This window comes from Molossus molossus, unplaced genomic scaffold (assembly GCF_014108415.1).
Source record: "Molossus molossus isolate mMolMol1 unplaced genomic scaffold, mMolMol1.p scaffold_m16_p_11, whole genome shotgun sequence".
NCBI classification, from domain to species: Eukaryota; Metazoa; Chordata; class Mammalia; order Chiroptera; family Molossidae; genus Molossus; species Molossus molossus.
In genome coordinates this window covers 101024863-101050569 of record NW_023425346.1, presented here as the reverse complement: position 1 = coordinate 101050569, position 25707 = coordinate 101024863, and the positions used below count along the sequence as shown (strand labels likewise).

General features: G+C 45.1%; 1 protein-coding gene and 4 non-coding genes across 11 annotated transcripts in view; all 5 read left to right on the top strand.

The window, feature by feature from the left end:
- NCL (nucleolin) overlaps window positions 1-17802 on the top strand; it is a 49809-nt gene extending 32007 nt beyond the window's left edge. For 4 of the 7 annotated variants that reach the window (XM_036253489.1, XM_036253488.1, XM_036253491.1 and 1 more), the window contains 13 exons: window positions 6161-6277; window positions 7880-8363; window positions 9249-9452; window positions 9560-9646; window positions 9835-9976; window positions 10834-10958; window positions 12694-12817; window positions 13335-13492; window positions 14175-14298; window positions 14528-14661; window positions 15480-15606; window positions 17023-17246; window positions 17337-17802. In XM_036253489.1, coding sequence (XP_036109382.1) covers window positions 6191-6277; window positions 7880-8363; window positions 9249-9452; window positions 9560-9646; window positions 9835-9976; window positions 10834-10958; window positions 12694-12817; window positions 13335-13492; window positions 14175-14298; window positions 14528-14661; window positions 15480-15606; window positions 17023-17246; window positions 17337-17413 — 2097 coding nt within the window. In that variant the 5' untranslated portion in view covers window positions 6161-6190 and the 3' untranslated portion in view covers window positions 17414-17802. Of the gene's footprint in view, window positions 1-4934; window positions 5108-6160; window positions 6278-7879; window positions 8364-9248; window positions 9453-9559; window positions 9647-9834; window positions 9977-10833; window positions 10959-12693; window positions 12818-13334; window positions 13493-14174; window positions 14299-14527; window positions 14662-15479; window positions 15607-17022; window positions 17247-17336 lie in introns of those variants that run through there. The other 3 variants (XM_036253493.1, XM_036253492.1, XM_036253487.1) reach the window with 2 other exon arrangements.
- On the top strand, window positions 9684-9753 carry LOC118625917. The gene has a single exon (XR_004958767.1). It is a non-coding gene; the product is annotated as a small nucleolar RNA SNORD82 (small nucleolar RNA).
- LOC118625918 lies at window positions 14784-14866 on the top strand. Its single transcript, XR_004958768.1, has one exon. It is a non-coding gene; the product is annotated as a small nucleolar RNA SNORD20 (small nucleolar RNA).
- On the top strand, window positions 15657-15792 carry LOC118625915. Its single transcript, XR_004958766.1, has one exon. It is a non-coding gene; the product is annotated as a small nucleolar RNA SNORA75 (small nucleolar RNA).
- Window positions 17803-22529: 4727 nt separating the features above from the next.
- Window positions 22530-22631, top strand: LOC118625943. The gene has a single exon (XR_004958791.1). It is a non-coding gene; the product is annotated as a small nucleolar RNA U13 (small nucleolar RNA).
- The last annotated feature ends 3076 nt before the right edge of the window (window positions 22632-25707 follow it).

The window sequence follows — 25707 nt, the reverse complement described above, 5'->3', positions numbered from 1 at the left end:
TTCTCAGCAATTCTGTTAACCTTGAAACCAATTCTCTGCTTGAACTCCGTTTTAAAGACCTGATGTGATTTTTCTTCTCTGGTGGGAGTCTAACCGAGGCACTGGGTTCCTAAAGGTCGGGATCTGGGGATTGGAGTTAACCCTTCTGAAGATCTGCAGACTTCCTCCAGTGGGCTAACAGACCCACACTGATGTGAAGCGCACTGTGGCCAACTGGGTTTCTGGGGCTGGAAGTGGGCACCTCCGTGTAGACAGGTGCAGTGGGTAATGAAGGCTGGCCAGCTCATGGTAATAATGGTCTATGCCAGACAGCTGGCAGGAAAGGTGGCCAGTGGCTGCTCAAGTACCCCTGATGCTCTGTGCTGGTGTCAGAAGCTGATCAAGCTCCGCTGTGTGAAAATTCAGGGAAAAGAATTACAATGATGTCTCCAGGGGATGTGGTAGCCTAACCTCTCCCCCACCCAGTCTGTCCTCTGCCAAAGTGCACAGTGCTGTCTGTCAGCTCCGAGCTCGGGGGACAGCAGACAACCCCAGGGTGGCTTGGCTCACTCTCAGCTGGAACTGCCACCAAAAGTCCCAACCAAAGGTGGCACTTGAGAGAGCATCTATCAAAATATAAAAGGCCACACCCTTTGACCCAGCTATTCTTTTTTTTGTTGTTGTTCAGATAGAGTGTGGGAGGGAGAGAGAGAGAGAAACATCGACGTGAAAGGGACACGTCGAGTGGCTGCCACCCACACGACCCAACCAGGGCCGGGGACAAACTGCAACCGAGGTACGTGCCCTTAGCGGGAACCGAACCCGGGTCTCTCAGGACCGCAGGCCGACGCTCTAACCGCTGAGCCAAACCGGCCAGGGCCCAGCTATTCTATGTTTAAACTATAAACATGGTCTCTGTTCTACAGTTATAATTTCTAATGTGCAAATGAAGTATGCAAAAAGGTTATTTACTATGACAGCTGTTATAGCAAAGCACTGCAAACAACCCTGTGTCCAGCGTTGGGGACTGGTTAAACAGATGATCTGCCCGGCCAGTGTGGCTCAGTGGATTGAGCATCTTCCCATGGACTGAGAGGTTCTGGTTCAATTCCCGGTCAGGGCACATGCCAGGTTGCAGGCTCGGTCCCCAGTTGGGGGCGTGCAGGAGGCAGCTGATCAATATTTCTCTCTCACATCAATGTTTCTATCTCTCCCTTCTTCTCTCTCTAAAAAAAAAATCAATAAAAACATATTTTTTTAAAATCAAGTAAAAACTTAAATAGATGATCCTTCACATGAGGAACACTGTAGCTATCATGAAGGACGCAGCTCTGCATGCACTGAAGTGGAATGAGCTTTGAGATAAACCTAGTCAATAAAAAAGAAGGGAGCATGCAGGACAGTGTATATAGTATTTTCTTTTCATTTTTATTTATTTATTTTTTTTGTACGTGCCCCTAGCAGGAACTGAACCCAGGACTCTCTGGTCCGCAGGCCGACACTCCAACCTCTCTAAGCCAAACCGGCCAGGGCAGTGTACATAGTATTTTTTAAAAAAATTTTTCTTTATTGATTTTGGAGAGAGAGAGAGGGAGAGGGAGAGAGAGATAGAAACATCGATGAGAGAGAACATCGACTGGCCGCCTCCTACATGCCCCCCACTGGGGATTTGGCCCACAACCTGGGCATGTGCCCTGACTGGGAATCAAACCGTCAACCTCTTGGTGCATGGGTCCACGCTCAAACACTGAGCCACACCAGCCAGGCTATAATATTAAAGATAGTAAATACACCCGTCTATTTGTAAATACATTGACTGAATCTTAAATGATATGCTCGAGATTGCCACTGGCACTGTCCTGTGACAGGATGGAGATGGGGAGAGCATTCGGACCCTGGTGGCAAGAGAATAAAGCTAGAGGTAGCCTTACCTAAGTTTCTGGGCACTTGGGTAACCCATCCATGGTTCCCTTTCTAGAACCTCAGATATAGAACCCTTGAGGACATATATCTGACCCATCTTTGCCTTATTCTCAGTTCTTAGGCATACCCTTGGATATAACAGACAATGGAAATAGATTATCCCTTCTCCTTCTCTATCCAAGTCACCAAGTCTGTCGATAATAACAATGGCTATTATTAAGGGCTTGTTATACGACCTCAAAAAAATACATTCAGCATCTCACTTAACACTCATACCAACCCTAGAGGCAGGAACTATTATTACCCCCATTTTATAAACTTTGTTGACAGAACAAGGTCTCAATTTAAATCTTAGCTCCTCCACTTATTATCTATGTTATTCTAAGCAGTTAATTCACCTCTCTATGCCTTTATTTTTGCAAAACAGTGATAACCTTTTAAAGGTTTTTTCTTTTTCTTTTGGTGGTGGTGGTGTTTTTGGGTGGTGGTGGTGGGTGTGGGATGGTTGGAGTGATGGGGTGGGGTGTGGTGATGGTGGTAAGGTTATTTTTTAAATATGTTTTATAGATTTTTTAGAGAGAAGGGAGAGAGATGGAAACATTGATGCGAAACATCAATCGGCTGCCTCCTGCACTCCCCCTGCTGGGGACTGAGCTCACAACCCAGACATGTGCCCTGACAGGGAATTGAATTGGGACCTCTCAGTCCATGGGACAACACTCAATCCACTGAGCCACACCAGCTGGGCTAAAGGTTATTTTGAAGAGAAAATAAATTAATGTATAAAGAATTGGAATAGTGCCTGGAACTTAGTAGATATTATATACATATTAGATACTACTATTTTTCTACTCCAGCCTGAACCAAAGCAAGGCATTTGGACATTAAGCTGTACTGGCTCTCTCCACTGCATCTTTTATAGAAACACATCATTCATTCATTAAACAAATAATTTTACCATGGCTCCAAGAATACAGCAGAGAACAAAGTCTGTGTTCTCATGGCTGGGGAGGGATCAAACCAACAATGGCAGCCAAGAAACATGCCAGGTATTAAGTTCCTGGAGAAAACTTAGTGATGTGAGCCCTGGTCAGTTTGGCTCAGCGGTTAAAGCGTCGACCTGCGGTCCGGAGAGACCCGGGTTCGGTTCCCGCTAAGGGCACGTACTTCGGTTGCAGTTTGTCCCCGGCCCTGGTTGGTTGTGTGGGTGGCAGCCACTCGATGTGTCCCTTCACATTGATGTTTCTCTCTCTCTCCCTTCCTCTCTCTCTCTCCCACTCTATCTGTACAAAAAATGGAAAAATATCCTCGGGTGAGGATAAAAAAGAAAACTTAGTGATGTGAAAGGGTCTCTGGGTGGTACTTTTCATTGGGGAAATCCTTTTAAGAGGTTATATAAACTGAGATCTGAACGACAAAGAGCCAGCCATGCTAGTATTCCTAAAACTCATTGCTGTCACTTGATCATGCCCACTGCTCATCTCTCCAACCTCTTCCCATGAGTGCATTAGGCTCTGTGCCAAACTGCTTGGAAACACCAGGATCTTATTCTACCATGCCTTAGCTCATGCTGTTCTTTCTGCCCTGTCACACAGTAAGTGTCCTCTTAGCCACCCCTCCCCACATCCCCCTTCCCAGAGTTCAAAACGTGAATCTCCTCAGGGGTTCTCCTCAGATCTTCAGAAAGCAGGGTGTAGACCACTGAACTGGCCTCAACCTCCTCCCTGATCAGAGAGCCCCAGTGGGTGGCTGTGGGTTTCCTATACATTCAGTCCCGGAGTGTTCTAATAAGAACTGCAAAATAACTTGATTGCGCACAAGAATCCCCATGGGCCTTTGTTAAAATACAAAATCCTGAGCCCCAATCCAGTCCCCTTTAATTAGAATCTCCAGAGGTGACTCTGGACATTAGTTCAGCTGGGGAAATATCGTCATAGCTGAAGTTATCCTGGTTTGGTAGGAACAATTGCGTACCAAATGCACAGGATATACCCTAGGGAGGCTCTAAGCCAAGGAAGTGCTTTGGGTTAAGCTCAGCACCGATTTAGTTTGTCCCCAGTGACCTACAGGAATAACTGGCATAAGCATGACAGAGACTCTTCCTTCCTCCAAGGGAACCTTTTCCTTGGCTCCTGGACCTACTCCTGGACAATCTGGTGACAGTGATTTCTCTGCCACCACACTTTAGTGGGTACTTTAGTCCCAAATAACAGAGAACTTGTGAGTGGTCCAAGGCATGGGTCCTTGGTCTGTCTGACCAAGCTCCTTTCCCCACCCCACAGTTTACAACGCCCGCTGACCACCAGAAAGTCATTGTTCGGGGCTTCTTCCCCACCGGTGAAATAGTCTAGTGACTGAGGTTACTTGAGATGAAAGATGATATCTGTGCACTGCCCACGGCAAACCTCACAAATATACGCGACTGCCTTTATTAACAGCTCTCAGGAAGCAACTTCAGGTAGGTGGTCCGGGAGGGAATCCCCCGCAGACGGGGGGATTCTCTGGCCCTGGGGCTGGGGTGGGCCTCCGACTCTGGCGTTGAGAACTTAGGTCCGGGCTCGTCAGCAGGGAAACGGGGGCGAATTCCTTTCTCCGCTGGGAGGCTGAGCGTGGAGTGCGGGACGGGATGTGAAGGAAGTCGGCCCAGTACGATAGGATCCCGACTCATTCCGGAACGGGAGACGGTGAGTACCGCCGGCCCGGGAGATCCGCACACGCGGCGCCAAAAAATGTCCGTCGCACCGCGCAGGCTCCGCGAGTGCAGGCCGCGGAGGGGCACTTCGGGAACCGCGAGCCCACCGCCCAATCAGCGCCGACCTAGCACAAAGCGAATCCCACCCAGGGCGCCGAAACGGAATCTCCACCCTCTCCTTTGGCAGTTTTGGCCCGCCCACTCCCGCCCCGGCCCCGCCCCGCAACGTTTTCGACAGAGATTTACGATTGGCTCGTGGGATGAGCGCGAACTCTGGTTGGTTGAAAGGGAGTCACGAGGGCACAGTCGTCGCCTTTCCAGAGTCGATTACTGGGCAGGCTCAGTCTTTCGCCTCAGTCTCGAGCTCTAGCTGGTAGCGAAACGTACGCGCTCCGGAGCGTCAGTACCAGCGGCCGCCATCGACGTCGTTCGGTTCCTTTGGGCTCATCTGCGCCACTCACTCGCCACACACTCCGCAAGTCATAAGCCGCCATCATGGTGAAGCTCGCAAAGGTAGGAGGCCTTCCTCGCGCAAGCACAGACGCCGAGGCCTGTTTTCTAAGGAACGCGCGCGCGGCGCCGCGAGGAGGAGGGCCTGCGCGCCATCCCGGGCGCATTCGAGGGCGCCATGCTGCGGGAAGTCTCGCGTGACTAGTGCGGAGGTCTCGCGTGTTTTGGCCACTTAGTGGCGAGGTGAAGAGCTTCGGCAGGTGTTGCGGGTGGTTACTGCGGCGAGGAAAGACTTTGGGACTGAGCGAGGGGAGGGGGCGCCGGGCCTCGGGGTGGAGGGATGAGGCCAAACTCCTGGGGCACACGCGAGCGGGGCACCGCCTCCTGACGCACGTGCCGCGGAGGGCTGCCCGCCACGTGGGTCGTGCCGCGTGGGTCGTGGGGTGTACGGAGGGGACCGTGTCTTGAGGTGGGAAGCGGAGGGATTTCTTCATTTGGAGGCCCGCGGCCCATAGGACCTTGGACATGAGGTGGGCCCCGGAAGGGGAGGGAGGCCCTGCCGCGTGCGCTCTGCCAGGCTGCGCGCACGTGGTGGCCGACGAGATATTCCCACGTGGCCCCGGTGGGTCCGAAAGGGGCGGGGTTTCCCTGGGAAAGAAAAACTTGGTAAGACCAAAGATGTAGTTAGGTTAAGATACTATTTAAGTTGCCTTAAATTAAATTCAGAGGAGAGTGGGATAAGGTGCCAGAATTCACCGAAGGCTTTTTTAAGTTAGTTTCCTCCCAAGTGAAGGGTTGTGGGTGGTTGACCATTAAATGGTTCTGTTGTAGGCTACTGAGTGTTAAGAATTGTGCCTGATACAAGGATTTATCATGGAAGTATAACTTTAAAAACTGTGTGCCTTAATGACGGCAAAAGGAAGAGGGAGATCATTTCTTTGAAATTGTCTTTTTATTTAAGGTTGGTTTATGTTGTGATTTTTTTTTTTTTTTTTTTAAAAAAACTATGACAAGTGAGTTCTGAGAAAGGGAGACTGTGCTATGAAGAATGATGGCAAAATGTGAGTGGTCTGAAATGTGAGAGGCTTAATGTGCTAACAATCTTGTCTGTTGTAGGCTGGTAAAAATCAAGGTGACCCCAAGAAAATGGCTCCTCCTCCAAAAGAGGTAGAAGAAGATAGTGAAGATGAGGAAATGTCAGATGATGAAGAAGATGAAAGCAGTGGAGAAGAGGTAATTATGCATAATTCAATGCAGGGTGGAGAGTAAAAAATGGCATTGGATGTGTGAAAATACTGGCAAAAATAAGATGGTATTCATTTATGTCCTGTTGTAAGGGTTGAGTGTTTCTCAAGCTCTTCGTTGACCTGTCAGAATACCGTAAGTGTAGGTATTTGAATGGGCTTTGGAGAAAATATCTGGAGTCTCCTCCCGTTGTACCTCTGCAGGGCTTAGTGTGATGGTGTATTAAGTCATTTTTCCAGTTTCAACATGTTAGACCCACATGCTAGATGAGGAAACATTCTGGATAGCTAGCTGTCTCTTTTTTTCTTTTACATCTTCAATAGAGGTTATCTTTCCATGGATTTTCAGACAGTGGAAGGGACAGAGAGGGGGAGAGAGAGAGACAAATCGATTGATTGCCTTCCCCACAACCTGACCAGGGCTGGGATGGAACTGCAAGCGAGGCTCTTGCCCTTAGACCACAGTCAAATCCATGACTCTTCGATCTGCAGGGCAACAGCTAGCAGTCTTAAATGTGGCAGTCTGAGCATTATATTCAGGTCTGAGGTTAGCCTCCATGTAGTTTCTGTTCTTTGTAGGACATTTATAATACTGGTCACTGTTTAAATGTTGTGGAGTGAAGAATGCCACCTCCCTTTGTGCTAACGTTGACACTTTGGTACTCCTGGCTACTGTTGCTTAAAAGTTTGTCTTTAGTTTTTAATATACTTATCAACTTTTGTAGAGAAGAAGGGAGAGAGATAGAAACATACATAGGTTGCACCCTGCATAGCCCCTGCCAGAAACCCAGCCTGCAACCTAGGCACGTGTTCTGACAGGAATTGAACCAGGACCTCTCAGCCCATGGGATGATGCCCAATCCACTGAGCCACATTGGTCAATCTAGATTTTTTTCCTAACATATCACTTCATAAAACTGGTGGTCAACACAAAGTAGCTTTGAGTGAAATTTAAATGTATATAATGTAATCAAGCTAATTTTTAACTCTTTAATTGATACTAATTTTGCAAGGATTGATTGTCCAGCCTATTTGATGCTCATTTTATCTCTGGTCCTAAGATTGAGCTTTCAGTGAACTTGAAACCACCTTCCCAAATGATTTAATGATATTAAAGACTTAAAGCTTTAAGTTACAGAAATCAATTCATAATCCTTAAAGCAATATGTAAGGTTGGTCCTATTATTGTCAGTAGAGAACAAAAGTTGAGGCTTAAAAAAGTCTTGCCTAGGGTCATACAGTAGCAGATGGGATCCTGACTGTATTTTCAGGGTCTGTGAAGGGTGTGCTGCTTCAGAGCTGACATGATTAAGAGTATGAGGTACAGAAATTCACAGGTCTTGGTCCAGAGGTACTGGCAGTGTTATGGATTTGTTATGATTGGATATTTTACCTGGCAGAGGACTGTGACCTCACAAGTACACAGAAGGACATGTAACATAACCCTGTAGTTTAAAATGCTGGCAAATACCTAATGCGTGTGGTCTTAAAACAGGTAATACTCGAATTAATTTAGCGCTCATTTATGTGGATCAGTGCTTCGTTTTTGACTTTGAAAATGGACTCATAATTGTTTTTATTTAATCTTGAGGTGGTCATTCCTCAGAAAAAAGGCAAGAAGGCTACCACAACTCCAGCAAAGAAGGTGATGGTTTCCCCAACAAAAAAGATTGCAGTTGCCACACCAGGCAAGAAAGCAGTTGTTACCCCTGGCAAAAAGGCAGTGGCTCTGCCTACCCCTGGCAAAAAGGCAGCAGTTACACCAGCCAAAGCGGTAGCCACACCTGGCAAGAAGGGAGGCACACCAGGCAAGGCATTGGTAGCAACCCCTGGTAAGAAGGGAGCAGCCACTCCAGCCAAGGGAGCAAAGAATGGCAAGAATGCTAAAAAGGAAGACAGTGATGAGGAAGATGATGATGACAGTGAAGAGGGTGATGAGGAGGATGAGGATGAAGATGAGGATGAATTTGAGCCAACAGTGATGAAAGCTGCTGCCTCAGATGATGACGACGATGAAGATGAGGATGAAGACGACGACGACGATGATGATGAGGAGGATGATGATGATGAAGATGGTAAGGAGTTCTGATGGTAGTTATTGGGCTCTTGTTTGCAAGATAACATCGGGGGTAAGGTTGGGGAGGGATGGGCAACATGCAAACACTCTGTCCAAGACACCATGGGGGTTAGATAAAAATCCTCCCCAGGACTCTCTGGGCTGGTTGTATACTAGAGTGGTAGCCTGCCCCTGAGAAAATGTTTATGAGCACATTCTATGAGTAGTTTTCATAATACAGGGGTTTGCTCCCAAGAAATAAATGTTCATTGTGTTCATTACTAATCCCAGTATTGTATTCTACAATTTTTTCTTCAGGTTTATCTAACTTATGTTGGCTTGGGGATAATTCTCTCATTTTTAAAAAAATATTGAGTTAAAAGCATTTTATTTATTTATATTTTTTCTAATAATTTTTCTTTATTTATTTTTTTTAATTCCTCCCATGAGAATATTTTTTCATTTATCATCAGACAGAGTGGGAAGGAGGGAGGGAGAGAGACAGACAGAAACATCGATGTGATAGAGCCGCATCGAGTGGTTGCCTCCGGCACAACCCCATCAGGGCCAGGGATGAACCACAACTGAGGTACGTGCCCTTGACCAGACTCGAACCTGCGACTCATTGGTCCATGGGCCGACGCTCTAACTCTTGAGCCAAACCAGCCAGAACTCTATTTTTAGGGAAAGGGGGGAGAGAGAGAGAGAGAAATATCTATGAGAGAGAACACTGATTGGCCGCCTCCTGCATAACCCCCACTGGGGATTGGGCCCACAAACTGGGCATGTGTCCTGACCAGAAATCAAACTTGTGATCTCTTGGTGCATGAGTCAGTGCTCAACAAGTGAGCCACACCAACTGGGCAATTCTCTTGAGTTTTTGACTAGGTAGCTTCTCTTTCAGACTCTGAAGAAGAACCTATGGAGATTACACCAGCCAAAGGCAAGAAAGCTCCTGCAAAAGCTGTTCCTGTGAAGGCCAAGAGCACAGCTGAGGAAGAAGATGAAGAGGATGATGATGATGAAGAAGACGATGAAGAGGATGAGGAGGATGAGGAGGAGGAAGATGAAGAGGAGGAGGATGAGGATGAAGAGGAGGAGGAAGAAGGTAATTAAGTTAGATTCTGAAGTGTATTGGTGTGGGTATTATTTAAAGGAGGTACTTGAAAATATGTGGCTACTTATGGATGACAGATCATTTGAAATCTTGTCCAGAACCTGTCAAAGAAGCACCTGGAAAACGAAAGAAGGAAATGGCCAAACAGAAAGCTGCTCCTGAAGCCAAGAAACAAAAAGTAGAAGGTAATTTGGCAGAATTGTTGGGGGGGTGGCTCCTAATAGCACAAGTGATGAACAACAAAGGGACTTAATACTGAAACCTGATGTTACATTGCAATATGCTGATGTGCTGTGTATAGAAATTTGTATTGGAAATTAAGTTCATGCTGTACTTTATACATTAGATAAATTTGAATTCACTTTTTGTGCAGCCACAGAACCAACCACAGCCTTCAATCTCTTTGTTGGAAACCTGAACTTCAGCAAATCTGCTCCTGAATTAAAAACGGGTATCAGTGACGTTTTTGCTAAAAACGATCTTGCTGTTGTGGATGTCAGAATTGGTGTGTCTAGGTAAGTATGGGGAAGTTAGACCATAATATTTCTGCACGTTTTTACTGGGTGTGCTGATGCTTTTTCCTTCCCTTTTTAGAGCTTTAGCCTTTTACCTACCCTTAAGTATGAATGTGTTTCCAAAGTTCAGACATTAATGAATTGTTGTTTAGATTATCAAGTTCTAAAACCCCCAAGTTGGCCCTGGCTGGTTTGGCTCAGCGGTTGGAGTGTCCGCCTGCGGTCCGGAGAGACCCGGGTTCGGTTCCCGCTAAGGGCATGTACCTCGGTTGCAGTTTGTCCCCGGCCCTGGTTGGTCGTGCGGATGGCAACCACTCGATGTGTCCCTTTCACATCGATGTTTCCTTTCTCTCTCCATCTCTCCCTCCCACTCTATCTGTACAAAAAATGGAAAAAATAAAAAAAAAATAAAATAAAACCCCCAAGTTGAAATTTCCATAACTCTTGATATAACACATGAAATAATTTTTAATACGCTATGTGCTTTTGAAGCTTTTTTTAAAAAAATATTCAAAACTGTTAGATCCAAATAACCATGATAGTGAATGCTTTTAACCAGCCAGGATTCTCCTATCTTGATGCTTAAACAGGTTCTTTTGTTAGCTATTAATTATGAGCAGTGTAGCTAAAAGGACACTCTCAGAGGTGAACCTGCGTCAGATTAGGTCTTGGTACTTAGACCTTGCTCTGTATCCCCAGCTCTCAGAGCCTATATTGTAATAGAGTAGCTGCTTTTTAACTTAATCACTGCACCTTCACATTAGTGTTGCCGCTTGCCTAGAATACGTGTTCGTGTGGCTCTTGTTTTTTGTTTTTTTAAACCCGTAATTTTTGTCCTCTGCTTTATCACCTTGAAGGAAGTTTGGCTATGTGGATTTTGAATCTGCTGAAGACCTGGAAAAAGCCTTAGAACTCACTGGTTTAAAAGTATTTGGCAATGAAATTAAACTAGAAAAACCAAAGGGAAAAGACAGTAAAAAAGGTATGTGCTGCTTTAGGTAACTGTGATACTGATAAGTAACTGGTCAGTGGACATGGTTCTAGTCTAATTGGCTAGGTTAAATAGTTGAACCTTTTTCCTTTGGTTTTCTCATTGTGTTGTGAGGATTATATTAGAAAGCTAAATGTTTACAAGAGTGCCTGACACTGATTGTTGGTATAAATTCCTGAGTCAGTCAGCAAGAATGGACTTCATCGAAAAAAATTGTTTAGCCCTGGCCGGTTTGGCAGAGAGATTAGAGCGTCGGCCATGGACCGTAGAGTCCTGGGTTTGGTTCCCACTAAGGGCATGTACCTCAGTTGCATTTTGTCCCCAACCCCAGTTGGGGTCATGTGGTTGGTGACCTGTTGTCTCTCTCACATAGATGTTTCTCTCTCTCTCCTCCCTCTCGCTCTATCTTTAAAAAAACCAACCAAACAATTGTTTAGCCCTACCCCCTAAAGCTCAGGGCTTGGTTGGGCAGCAAAGGGTCATTTGATTCCTGGTTGGGTGTATTGCAGGAGGCAGCTGGGCAAGGTTCACATTCTCACATTGATGTTTTTCTCCTCTTCTTCCCTCAGTCTCTAAAAAGTCATAAAAATGTATTTTAAAAAAGGAAACCACTAAATAAAAAATCAGTAAAAAGAAATTACTTGAGCCCTGGCCAGTTTTGTTCAGTGGTTAGGGCATCAATCTGTGGATCAGACAGTCTCGGGTTCAATTCCCGGTCAAGGGCTTGTACCTGGGCTGCGGGTTTGATCGCAGGGAGGCAGCTGATGGATGTGTGTCTGTTTCACATCTGTGTTTCTCTGTCTCCCTTCCTGCCAACCACCCATTCTATCTAAAAATCATTGGGAGAGTATTCTTGGGTGAGAAATAACAAAAGAAATTTCTTTTTTTAAATTTACTTTTTTATGGATTTTAGAGAGAGAGCAAGGGAGAGGGAGAGAGATCGATGAGAGAGAAAGAGCATCGACTGGCCACCTCCTGCATGCCCCCCACCGGGGATTTGGCCACAGCGTGGGCATTTACCCTGACCGGAATCCAACCAGCGACCTCTTGGTGCATGGGTCGACACTCAGTCCATTGAGCCACACTGACCGGGCAAGAAATTTCTTTAAAAACAATTGTTTAGCCCTGGCCGGTTTTACTCAGTGGTTAGAGCATCCACCCGCGGTCCAGAGAGACCCAGGTTCGGTTCCTATCTAAGGGTACATATCTTGGTTGCGGTTTGTCCCCAGCCCCCGTTGGGGTTGTGCGGGAGGCAACCATTTGATGTGCCCCTTTCACGTCGATGTTTCTTTCTCTCCCTTTCTATCCTTCCCACTCTTATCTGAGCAAAAATGGAAACATGTACTCAGGTGAGGATTTAAAAAAAAAGTGTTTGGGTGTACAGGCATATACTGGAGATATTTTGGGTTTGGTTCTAGACCACTGTTATCAAGTGTCCCAATATAGGAGTTGGAGCCTTTTTGCTGGTGGGGGGATTTGTGAAGCACAATAAAGTGAAATGAAAAAAAAGATATGCCTGTACCTAAATTAGCATAGAAAGGCCCTTCCTCACTGGAACTGGTTTTGTGTCAGTTGTGACAGCAGCTCGTGTCCTGCCACTGCTGCATGTTTATACTTAGCCGGATCTCAGATTATTTCTTAAACAGAAGTTTTTTATTGGTCAGTATCTTGAGGGGAGGAGAAAGGTGTTTTAACCTATCTAATTAATTTTGTTTGTTTCATCTAGATCGAGATGCAAGAACACTTTTGGCTAAAAATCTGCCTTATAAAGTTACTCAGGACGAATTAAAAGAAGTGTTTGAAGATGCTATGGAGATCAGATTAGTCAGCAAGGATGGAAAGAGTAAAGGGTATGTTTTGTGTTGATTAGAATGTTAGGAATTTTATTAAATTAACACACTTCTAATTTATAAAAGAAACGTGTCAACTGTTGTATGTTTTTTTCTTTTTTAGTTGTATGATTTTAGGCAAACAGTTTATAACTATATTATGCCTCAATTTCCTGTCTTGATAGTGGGGATAACGTACTTGTCAGTTATTTTAAAAGATGAGTTAATATGTATAAAGCACTGCAAAATGTGCCCAGTGTACTGTGATTGCTTTGTAAGTAAATGGCAGTTCTTGAAGTGAGGCTTACCGTGAACACAATTTCTAGGAGTACTTGGCAGACCTTGTGTATTGGGAAGAAAGTTTTAATTGAAAAGTGGAAGATGGCAGAAACCACAAACATTTCAGTTAGTTGAAATAGGACTTTTTATTGTACTCAACTGAAGCAAAGTCATATTGCTAACATTAAAACATTTTTGTTAAAATTAATACAGTTTTAAAATTAAGCAAATTCTTTGTTTTTTAACCCTCTTTTTGCAGGATTGCTTATATTGAATTTAAGACAGAAGCTGATGCAGAGAAAACTTTGGAAGAAAAGCAGGGAACAGAAATAGATGGGCGATCCATTTCCCTGTACTATACTGGAGAGAAAGGTCAAAGTCAAGACTACAGAGGTGGAAAGAATAGCACTTGGAGTGGTAAGAATTTATAGGCTTCCAACAGGTTTCCAGAATTGATGGAAAGAAGTCCTTTGCATCTTTGAACTTTAATATAAGTTGACTGATTGGATATAGTTGTAGGTTGAGCCCATTCCACTTGTATTTGTAATAGTAATTCTGTTTTGATTGAGAGCTATAGGAAATCATTTTGCATTAGAACAAGGGTGGGGAACCCCGGCCCAAGGGCTGTTTAAGGCCTCCGAAATCAATACCAGCCAACATCACACACCTCACCAAATTACCTTGGCCAAATGTAGTAGGGTAATTTTTTAAGTTGATAATTTTGAATGATGTTATAAATATCCAAATGGCCCTTGACAGAAAAATGGTTCCTTACTCCTGCTAGAACATATATAAATCTAACTTCCTTTGTATGTTTTATATTGTAAATGACTTGCGTACATTTTAAAATTAGAATATTGTTCTAGGAAGATATAGACCAGTAGTTAGCTTCCACTTCTGAATAACAGGAACGAAGGAAGCAGGAGGTGTAACAGTGCATAATAGGTATTCAGTATGTTGAGACAGTTGGTCTGGGATTCCATCTGCATCAACATTAGCATGTTAACTCTTAAGCACAGAAATTCTTAAGAAGATAGAGCTGTGACTGAAGTTGTGAACCACTGTTTCAGTCTTAATTTGGCATCTCTTTTATTTGTAGGTGAATCAAAAACTCTGGTTTTAAGCAATCTTTCCTACAGTGCAACAGAAGAAACTCTTCAGGAAGTATTTGAGAAGGCCACTTTCATCAAAGTACCCCAGAACCAAAATGGCAAATCTAAAGGGTAAAATAAATTGTATTTTTGTGTTGACAGTTATGGGCTGTAAGAGTGTCTTGCATAGGTGTAATCGTGTTTTCTTGGCTGTTAGAAGCCAAATCATTTTAGCCAAACAAATCAGTATAAAATAAAGAAGCATGGTTTAGGTGCTTGTGGAAAAAGGCTTGTGGTACCAGATATGATTGCAGAGGAGCCATGAGATTGGTAACTTGTAAATATTGACTGTTTTCCTCAGGTATGCATTTATAGAATTTGCTTCATTTGAAGATGCTAAAGAAGCTTTAAATTCCTGTAATAAAAGAGAAATTGAGGGCAGAGCAATCAGGCTGGAATTGCAAGGACCCAGGGGATCACCTAATGCAAGAAGCCGTAAGTTACAATTACCAGGATATCGTGGTTAAAGGGCCAGCTCTCCTCAGTGCAATGCTTTAACTTCAGTCATATCTAGAGGTGAACATTTGTTTTTTCTGTTGCTGCTGAGTAAATGACACTGGATATGATGATGACTGATTATCTGAGAAATAATTGATGAAATCCCAACAAAATTCCTCTAGATAGTCAAGTTCTGATCCAGCCACCTCAGCTCTGAGCAGCAGATTTGCCTATGGTTTACTGCCCTCTGGTGGTTGTAGCTGCCAGCTTTAAGGTCTATTGTCTCACTTGTTCAGGTTGGCTTTCCTGCTTTCCATAAATGATCTGCTTTGGGGGTCAATGTAGACTTGAGATGGCAGTAGATTTTTTTTTTTTTTTTAATCCTCATCCGAGGACATTTTTCCATTTTTTGTACAGAGAGAGTGGGAGGGAGATAGAGGAAGAGAGAGAGAGGGAAACATCGATGTGAAAGGGACACATTGAGTGGTCGCCACCCACACAACCAACCAGGGCCGGGGACAAACTGCAACCGAGGTACATGCCCTTAGCGGGAACCGAACCCGGGTCTCTCCAGACCGCAGGCGGACGCTCTAACCGCTGAGCCAAACCGGCCAGGGCGAGATGGCAGTAGATTTAAACCCTTTGTTTTCATTAAGCATCAGTTGGCTAAGATTACCTTCTTTTTCTCATGAAGACACTTAAAATGTACGACAAGCATTCTTGGCCAGTAGTCATTCTAAACATCATATAAATCCAGCATGTCATTATGAATTGTGGTTTTAAATAAAGGATGATTTTGTTTTTTTCTTCCCCAGAGCCATCCAAAACTCTGTTTGTCAAAGGTCTGTCTGAGGAGACTACAGAGGAGACGTTGAAGGAGTCATTTGATGGCTCTGTCCGGGCAAGGATAGTCACTGACCGGGAGACGGGCTCTTCCAAAGGGTAGGTGCAGGAGTATATAGTGTCCATGAGTGGGCCCTCCTGTCTAATATGTCTTCTCATTGAGCTCCTTTCTGTCGCTCTGTGGCAGTTTATGGATTCGCACGAGAAGAAGAGAAAATTCACAGAGCTAGCATTATTTTGCCTCCTGTCTTCAAGAGGTATATTTTGCTGTTTTATGAGACATTCTGGCATTTACGCTGTTAGTGAACCCAGTTTCAGCTTCCCAGAGACCTACTCTTGTCACTTGGGTCTTTTCACAGTTGAGCAAGGCTACTTTTTAGGGCATCACTGTCCAATATGTGAGCTTTACTTTGGCATTACAGTGAAACCTTGGTGCTCGAACGTCTCCCATCTCCAACAGTTAGTTCTAGACCAAATTGTTCATGGAAAAAGTGTCTCAATTTTCTAACACCACTTCTGACCTGGCAACACATCTGTACTGCTACATCAGCATGACAAAGCCTTTCTCAGGCCACAAAGGAGAGAATGGGAGTCAAGTCAGTTTAACATATCAGTAAGTTGTGCTGTTACTATTATTTATTTTTTGCTTTTGTTGATGGTGAAATGGATTGGCACAGCTTTTTTTTTTTTAATCCTCACCCGAGGACATTTTCCCATTTTTTTTTGTTCAGACAGAGTGGGAGAGGAAGAGAGAGAGAAACATTGATGTGAAAGGGACACATCGAGTGGCTGCCACCCACATGACCCAGCCGGGGCCGGGGACAAACTGCAAGCGAGGTACGTGCTCTTAGCGGGAAATGAACCCGGGTCTCTCGACTGGAGGCTGGCGCTGTAACCACTGAGCAAAACCAGCCAGGGCAGATCGGCACAGCTTAAAAACATGAAGAGACCAGCAAGTGTGCTGATGTTGCTACAGGTGTGAAAATGCTCACAAAACAACCACAGGCAATTGATGAGGTAGAAGAAAGGCAGGGATATGTGGGGAAGATATTGCACCCCTGCAACCAGTGATTCATTTAAGGCTAATAGGGTGTGGTTTGATAAATTCAAGAAAAGAAGTATTTGGTCATAGAGTAAATAGCACATTACAGGTCTGTATATAAGAAAGGTTAAAACAGTCGTTTAGGGAGTCTGGAATGGATTAATTCAATTTACATTATTTTTAAAATATGTTTTTATTGATATTTTTAGAGGAAGGGGGAGAGAGATAGAAACATCAATCGGCTGCCTCCTGCATGCCCCCCACGGGATTTGGCTTACAACCTGGGCATGTGCCCTGAACAGAAATCAAACCTGGGACCTCTTGGTGCATAGATCAACGCTCAACCAGTCAGCCACTCCGGCAGGGCCAAATTTACATGATTTCTAATGGGCAAATTAAGTTCAAGAACTGAGGTTCCACTGTATTCCGTATATGTCTCTTTGTTTTATAATGGATAATTTCATTTGTTTTAGGTTTGGTTTTGTAGACTTCAACAGTGAAGAAGATGCCAAAGCTGCCAAGGAGGCTATGGAAGATGGTGAAATTGATGGAAACAAAGTTACTTTGGACTGGGCCAAGCCTAAGGGTGAAGGTGGCTTCGGGGGTCGCGGTGGAGGAAGAGGAGGCTTTGGAGGCCGAGGTGGTGGCAGAGGAGGCCGAGGTGGATTTGGTGGCAGAGGCCGGGGAGGTTTTGGAGGTAAGAAGCATAGACCTCAGTGTGCACACTGGTACTAGGGAAACCTGGCAGTTTGTACTTGTTCTTTAATGATGTCTTCCTGTCCTACAGGTCGAGGAGGCTTCCGAGGAGGCAGAGGAGGAGGAGGAGACCACAAGCCACAAGGAAAGAAGACGAAGTTTGAATAGTTTCTTCTATCCCTGTCTTTCCCTCTTCCATTCAAAGAAAGGACTCTGATGTTTTTACTCTGTTACCTGATCAATGACAGAGCCTTCTAAGGACATTCCAAGACAGTATACAGTCCTGTGGTCTACTTGGAGATCTGTTTAGATAACATTTCAAAGGAGATACCCTGTTGGTTTTGACTGGATATTCGTATAAACTTTTTAAAGAGATGAGTGATAGAGCTAACCCTTATCTGTAAGTTTTGAATTTATATTGTTTCTTCCCATGTACAAAACCATTTTTTTCCTACAAATAGTTTTTTTGTGCGTGTGTTGGGGTATAAAGGCAAGCAGAATGTTTTATCATGATTTTGCTTCAGCAACTTTGGGACAAATTAAAAGTCCTAAACTCTGGTGCCAGACTGTATTTTCCGAGTGTTTCTACCGGAGTATCGCTGCAGGCGGAGCACGGCAAGCCCAGCTCCGCCTCTTCAGGTCCACGCCACCCCTGGTGGGAGTGCTTGTGCTCGGCTTTCAGTGCCTCAGCCACACGTTTGGTGAAATGAAAGTCTCCTGCGTCTTCTGCTTTGAGCTGGTCTGAGGGTTCAGTGTGTCCTGACCAGTGCTCGGGAAAGTGGGGGACAGGAGCCCTTCTGTTAGGCCTCCTTAGATATGCAGCAGAGAGAATGCATTCTGGAATAGTCGGTGACTAATAAATAGAATCCATGCTGGACCAATGGGGCTTTGGGACTGTGAGGCTGGGGAGGAAACTACCAATGTAGTAGGTGGACCTGCCTTTTTTTCCCTTTTACTGATTTTTAGAGGCGGGCGGGGGGAGAAATATCGATGAGAGAAAACTTCAATTGGTCGCCTCCTGCATGCCCACACTGGAGGTTTGGCCCACAACCTGGGCACGTGTCCTGACAGGGAATCGAACTGGATTGATGCTCAGCCACTGAGCCACACTGGTGGGGTGAACCTGCTATTTTTTGTAAGTCTTCCAGCAACCTCAGGTAGTACCTGTTCTGATTTATTAAGCATTCCCTTCTCTCCTCCCCCTACCTCTACTTTTGTTAAAAGTTAAAGGCTGGAGCCCTGGCTGGTTTTGCTCAGTGGTTAGAGTGTCAGCCTGGGGTCCAGAGAGACCCGGGTTCGGTTCCCGCTATGGGCATGTTACCTTGGTTGCGGTTTGTCCCCTGCCCTGGTTGGGTTGTGTGGGAGGCAGCCACTCTGTGTCCCTTTCACGTCGATCTTTCTCTCTCTCTCCCCCTCCCACTCTTATCTGAACAAAAAATGGAAAAATGTCCTTGAGTAAGGATAAAAAATAAAAATGGTGAGATGCCCAGGTCAAAGGAAGACTAAGATGATGAATTTAATTGAAATGGTTGCCCCAGATGGTTCAAACCTCAGCTTTGTGCCCCAACAGCCAACTCCAAAAGTCAGTGGACTCAACTACCTGTTTACTCATCGGACTAGTAAAAATGAAATAAAAATGTGATGCTGATAGAATTCAGTCAACTTACAGGGCAACCAACCTAAAGGGTGTAAATGGGTAGTTTTGTCTTTTTTTTTTTAAATGTTTTGGTTGATTTTTCTTTTTAGAGAGAGGGAGAAACAGTTGGCTGCCTCCTGCATGCTACCCCCTACTGGAGACCAAGTCCACAGCCTAGGCATGTGCCCTGACTGGGCGTCAAACAGGGACCTCTCAGGCCATTGGACAAAGCCATCATCTTTCTGCCACTGAGACCAGTCCTGTTCCAAGCACTAAGGATTTGGAGCAAGACAAAGGCTTTCTTTCAAGGGATAAGCGTGCCAATAAAGGTTCCATGCTGCCAGGCATGTCCATCGACGGGAACCCAAAACAAGTGAACCAGCAGCCTATTTTTCTAGACTTTTAAGTCTGTTAGAGCCCATCAGGCATGTCATGGGGTTATAAGTCTCGGCTTTTAAACAAGGATGAGTGGAGTTAGAATTGAACATGTCAAAAGTTATCTTGTTAGTAACAGTCCCCCCGAAACTACTGTTTAGGGTCTGAGTGGTCTCAGGATCTCCTGGGACCCATCAAGGATGACTGGTAAGGCCTTTTCCCAAGTGGGTACCTGCCTTGGCTGGCTGCTTTTCTCTACTTTTGGCAGGCCTTTGGGTGTACATAAACCTGAAAATGTAATAGGCATTTGGACCACCTAGGAGCATTAATTAGGATTGTAACTAGCTCAGGCCCGACAGTCCATGCTTATTCGATGCTTGTATGACTTGAGAGCTTGGAGTAGGGTTTTGGTGGCTTCCCTTACTAAAGGGAGGGAAAGGAAGGCTTGAACCTGACCTGATGGAGTTCCTGGCTCCTAGGGTCGGGGCTGTGCTATGAGATACCTGTCCTGCCCAGCCGGTGTGGCTCTGGGTTGAGCATCATATGCACTCAGAGGACCTGGTTCGTTTCCCAGTTGGTTGGGGCCAGGTTTCAGGCTTGATTCCCCAGTGAGGGGGCCTGTGGGAGGCAGCCGGTTGATGTTTCTGTCTCCCCCTCTAAAAATATCAAAACATTTTGTTTTTTAAATCCTCTCTGGAGGATGTTTTTACTTCTACAGACTGGGAAGGAAAGAGAAGTAATGATGTGAGAGTCACATCGACTGACTGGTTGCTACCCACACAACCTCAGCCAGGGCTGGGGACGAACTGCAACCGAGGTACATGCCTTTGGTCTGTGGGCTGATGTTCTAATCAAACCGGCCAGGGCAATAAAAACACTTTTAAAAAGGAGATACCTGTCTTATGTTAGAGTTGGTCTTCACCTCTGTAAGACAATGCCAATATTGTACCCACAATGTGGGCCAAAAAACTTTAAGGTTCTTCCTGCTGTTATTTTCCTCCCCATTAAGGGATGGAACCAGCACAGCCCTGTTAACTGGTGGTTCCACCGGTGTGCTGATTTCCAGTGGAATGAAGAAGAGGATGGAGGATGGTTACCCTGCGAGACTGCAGAGTGCTAGGGCTTGCGTTTAGAGTGTGAAGCCCTGTAAACATCCCAGGCCTACATGGTATGTGCCTGGTTTCTGATTTTGTGGGTTGGATGAGGACTGTGCAGCCATTTTAGAAAAACAGTTCCTTTCAGGAAATGGTTGTTGCTACTTTTGTCATTCTTCCAGCAGGTGGCAGCACACCCACAAAGATGTGGAAACCTGATGGACGGTGTCAGGAGGCCTGAAGATTCATTTCAGGCCAGTGGGTCTTGAACTCCAAACTCAGATTAGTGATAGGGCCTGGGAATCTGCAGGAAGTCCACTGAAGACACTTGGAGGTGCTGCAGAATCCTTGAAGTGGGTTCTCATTGGCTCCAACAACTAAAGTGTATTGCATGTTTCTAGACTCTTATTTTTTTAAATGATAGAGGTTTCAGGTTTGAAGTATTTTTGTCTTTATTGATTTTAGAAAAAGGAAGAGAAAGGGAGAGAGAGAAACATTGATGAGAGAGAACATCTATTGGCCGCCTCCTGCATGCCCCCCACACTGGGGATTGAACCCACAACCTGGGTATGTGCCCTGACCAGGAATTGAACCGGTGACCTCTTGGTGCATGGGTCAACATTCAACCACTGAGCCACACCCGTCGGGTCTCTGTGCTCTTTGAGTTATCCCTTTTATCCACATTTGGTCCACTGCTATCTCAACCTTTCTCTCTCCACCAAACTGTTCCTCTTCCCTTCATAGCCAGACTGAGAAGGACCACACTCCTTGTCATTGTGGCTTTGGTCCCCATCCCCCTACTCTTCTGGTGTTCAGTAAGGGTGCCAATCAAGGCTGCAAATCCAGTGGTCAGTCTTCTCTGTTTATGGCTTCCCTGGAGCATCTGACAGATGATCCCCCCTTCCTTCCCCCCTCTTCTCCACACTTCCAAGATGGACAGACACACCAGCGTAGTGGCTCTGACAGTAGGCTGAAGTGGAGAGGGAAGAAAAAGAACAAATAACCTTGAGATTAGGGCCTGTCTCAGCAGACTGATTTTAACCAATTAATGGATGTGAACCAAAGGCTGTTCCTCATAGGCCAGGTAACCCAGAACTGCAGGAGAAAGGCCTGGGCACTTCATTGCTGGTCCCTCTACATGGAAACATGAACACGTTCCCGCCAACCCGTGGGTCTAGAACAGTCCCTGACAGCAGTTGCTCAGCGATGAATGAACCTTGGAGAAACTCCTTTCCCCCAGCTGCAGCGAACCTGTGGTGGCGGTGGGAGAGGGTTTGGGCCGAGAGTTGCTAATGCATATTTAAACCATTTTGTGTTGGGAATTTTTTGGGTAGTGGTAAAAACCTTTGAACACCTCTTAGAATATGTTTTCCAGTCATTTTTAAGTCACCCGTGGACGTACTTTCATTGTTTTCTTAGAGAAACATTGATGTGCAAGAGGAACATGGACTGATTGCCCCTGTAGACACCCTGACTGATGATCGAACCTGTAATCTAGGTCTATGCCCTGACTGGGAATTGAACCTGCAACATTTTATTTTATTTTCATCCTCAACCGAGGACATTTTTCCATTTTTTTGTTCAGATAGAGTGGAAGGGAAAGAGGGGAAGAGAGAGAAACATCGATGTGAAAGGGACACCCGCACGACCCAACCAGGGCCAGGGACAAACTGCAACCGAGGTATGTGCCCTTAGCGGGAACCGAACCCAGGTCTCAACGCTCTAACTGCTGAACTAAAGCGGCCAGGGCAAACCTGCAACATTTTAGCATATGGGATGATGCTCCAACCAACTGAGCCATCTGGCCAGGGCTCAAAATCATTTTTTAAAACAGGATTACAAGGGGAAACAACTTATTAGAATCGTTAAATATTTAAGAATAACGTTTGTGATAGAATTATATGTGTGGATGCATTAAATAAGATGCACTGATATTCAAAGTACAGTTAAGTTCCGGCCAGTGTGGCTCGGTGATTGAGCGTTGACCCATGCACCAAGAGGTCACCGGTTTGATTCCTAGTCAGGGCACATGCCCAGGTTGTGGACTAAATCCCCAGTGGGGGGCATGCAGGAGGCGGCTAATAGATGTTCTCTCTCATCGGTGTTTCTATCTCTCTCTCTCTCAAAAATAAATTTAAAAAATTTTTTTTAATTCAAAAACAAGATACAGTTAAGTTAGATCCTTTTGTAGGTCATAAGCGTGATGATTGGTTCTTCATACTTTTCTATGAGACGTGCCTCCCACAAAACCTTATGACTTTGGCACATTACCCATCTGACACAAACTTAAAAAGATAAAATACAGCCCTGGCCAGTTTGGCTCAGCAGTTAGAGCTTCGGCCGGCGGACCAGAGTCCCAGGTTTGGTTCCCGCTAAGGGCACGTACCTTGGTTCCAGGTTCCAGTTTGTCCCAAGACCCGATTGGGGTCTGGGTGGCAACCAGTTGATATGTGTCTCTGGCATCGATGTTTCTCCCTCCCATTCTACCTGAAGATAAATGGAAAAATATTCTCAGGTGAGGATAAAAAATTAATAAAAATAAGCTAAGTTAGGGGGTTGGTTCTGGTAATGGTGGAGTGGCTTCTAACAGACTAACCTTCCTGCTGATGGTTATACATTCTGGACAAATGTAAAACACCAACTTTTGGAGCTGTTGAAAGACAGTGCCGGAAACCGAAGCGGATACCATGCTTGAAGTAAGGGCAGGCCCGAGGAAGATCCGTTCAACCTGCCTTCCCCTGCAGGCACCCCCGTCGGCGATTCCTCGGCACAGCATCTAGGCCGAGAGGGTCTCACTTCCCTGAGTCACGTTGGAGTTTGCGTCTGGACATTTTTCTGAAAATGAGGCATACGGAGGAGAAGGCTGTAAAATCTGCTGGCTCTACTTGCCTCAGGTTCTTGGCGAGTCCTAAACGTATGCGGACACGCGGGGCAGCAGTCTAGTGAGCCCACGGAACACAGCGGAGGGAGCTGCGGCGGACTCCAGCAGCCGCCTGTGCAGGACAGAGTGCAGTTCAGTTCTGCCCAGCTAGGGGTTCGATAAACACTTCAAGTTTCTCTTCGAAACTCTGAAGGGCCGTATTTTAGAAGTAACCGTCATGTTCCAGGCCTAAGGACTAAACCCTAGCACTAAGGGCAAATGCAGAACCAAAATAGACTCATCCTAACAAAGCCTAAAACTAAGCCCCCACATAATGAAATCTGTGGAGGGTTTAATTGGACACGAGAACAAAATTCTACAGTGTTCAGAGGAGGGTAACAGAGTCCAAACTATAGTGTATAATGTACAATATCCAGTAGGCAAAAATTACTAGACGTGTAATGAAGAACAAAAATGTCCACAATTGAGAAAAAAGGTCAACGAACAACTCATGTTGAAATTTGTAGGCAAGGACTTAAATCATCATGAATGATATAAAAAAAATGATTTTTCAGTTCTGGCCAGTGTGGCCCAGTTGGCTGAACACCCTCCCATGTACCGAAAGGTAGCTGGTTTGGTTCCTGGTCAGGGCACATACCCAGGTAGTGGGTTCCATTCCTAGTCGGGGTGCACGCATGAGGCAACCAATCAATGTTTCTCTCCCTCTCCCTTCCTAAGATCAATAAAAACATTTAAATATTTATTTTCAGGAAAAGGTGAACATACTGAATGAAGAAAAGGGGAATTACGAGAGAGAGATGGATACTTTAAGAAAAAAACCAAATGGAAATTCAAGAACTGAAAAGAATTTACTAGAAGAGCTTAACAATAGGAAAAAAAGTCATCTAGGAGGGAGACAGGTCATAGAAATGACTGGCAGAGTTCAGGACATGCTACCCCAAAATATGGCCCCTTGACATCTTGAACGTTTTAAGCTAGAGGGATCTAAGAACCAGCAGGTGTAGGAAGGACTTCCTGACCTCCCCCTGACGGAGATCTGAGAACCCTCGTGGGAGAGGTGCCCTCTCTAAACCCAGAGGGAAGGAGCGGCCTTATGGCTGAAGACAGGGACACTGAGAGGGAATTTGAAGGGACAGACCTTGCCGCTTCCCCCAGTTTATTACACTAACCTCATATCTTTTTTTTGGTCCTATCACATGTTCCACTACTCTCCACTCTTCATCAAACCTAACAAAAGAAAGTTGGATTTATCTGTTTCTTCAGATGTTCATTTCCTCATAAAGGTTCTCGTTATATTTTATTTGTATGCTCTTATTGATCTGTCTTTTATTACAGAAACCCCAGCCAAGAACTTAGAAGGGTAGAGGAAAAGGATATTTTTCCTCATGTACCTTATTCAACCAGAAGCCCGAAGAGGAAAAAGATTGGGATAAAGTGAGCAGAGCCTCGGTGACAACATCAACCCGCGTAACTGAATGGAAGAAGGAGAGAGGAGGATGAATGGGACGGAAAGACAATCTCAGAAAAATAATGGCTGAAAAATTTCTACATTTGGTGAAAAACAACTCATGGACTCAAGAAGAAAGCCACACCTCACACATCGTAACCGAACTGTTGAAAAACAAAGACAAAAAAAACTGTTTATTTACTTATTTATTTTATTTATTTTTATCCTCACCGGAGGACATTTTTGCATTTTTATCTTCAGATAGAGGAGGGAGGAGAGAAGGAGGAAGAGAGTGAGAGAAACATTGACGTGAGAGAGACACATCAACTGGCTGCCACCCACATGACCCCATCTGGAGCCAGGGACAAACTGCAACCAAGGTACATGCCCTTAGCAGAAACCGAACCTGGGACTCTGGTCCGTGGGCCGACACTCTAACCTCTGAGCCAAACTGGCCAGGGCTTTATTTATTTTTTAATCCTCATATTTTTCATTGATTTTCAGATAGAGTAGAAGGGAGGAAGAGAGAGAGAAAATCATCGATGTGAGAGAGACACGTTGATTGGTTGCCTCCCGCACAACCCAGCCCAGGGCCGGGGATTGAACTGCAATGGAGGTATGTGCCCTCAGCTCTTTGGTTCCCTGGCCGACACTCTAACTACTGAGCCAAAACCGCCAGGGTGAGAAAGAAAAACTTAAAAAAAAAATTTTTTTTTTTTTTTGCCCTGGCCAGTTTGGCTCAGCGGTTAGAGCATCAGCCTGTGGTCCGGAGAGACCCGGGTTCAGTTCCCGCTAAGGGCACGTACTTCATTTGCAGTTTGTCCCCAGCCCTGGTTGGTCGTGCGGGTGGCAGCCACTCGATGTGTCCCTTCACGTCGATGTTTCTCTCTCTCTCCCTTCCTTTCTCCCTCCCACTCTATCTGTACAAAAAAATGGAAAAATATCCTCGGGTGAGGATAAAATATATATATATATATATATATTTTTTTTCTTTATTGATTTTAAAGAGAGGAAGGGAGAGAGAGAGAG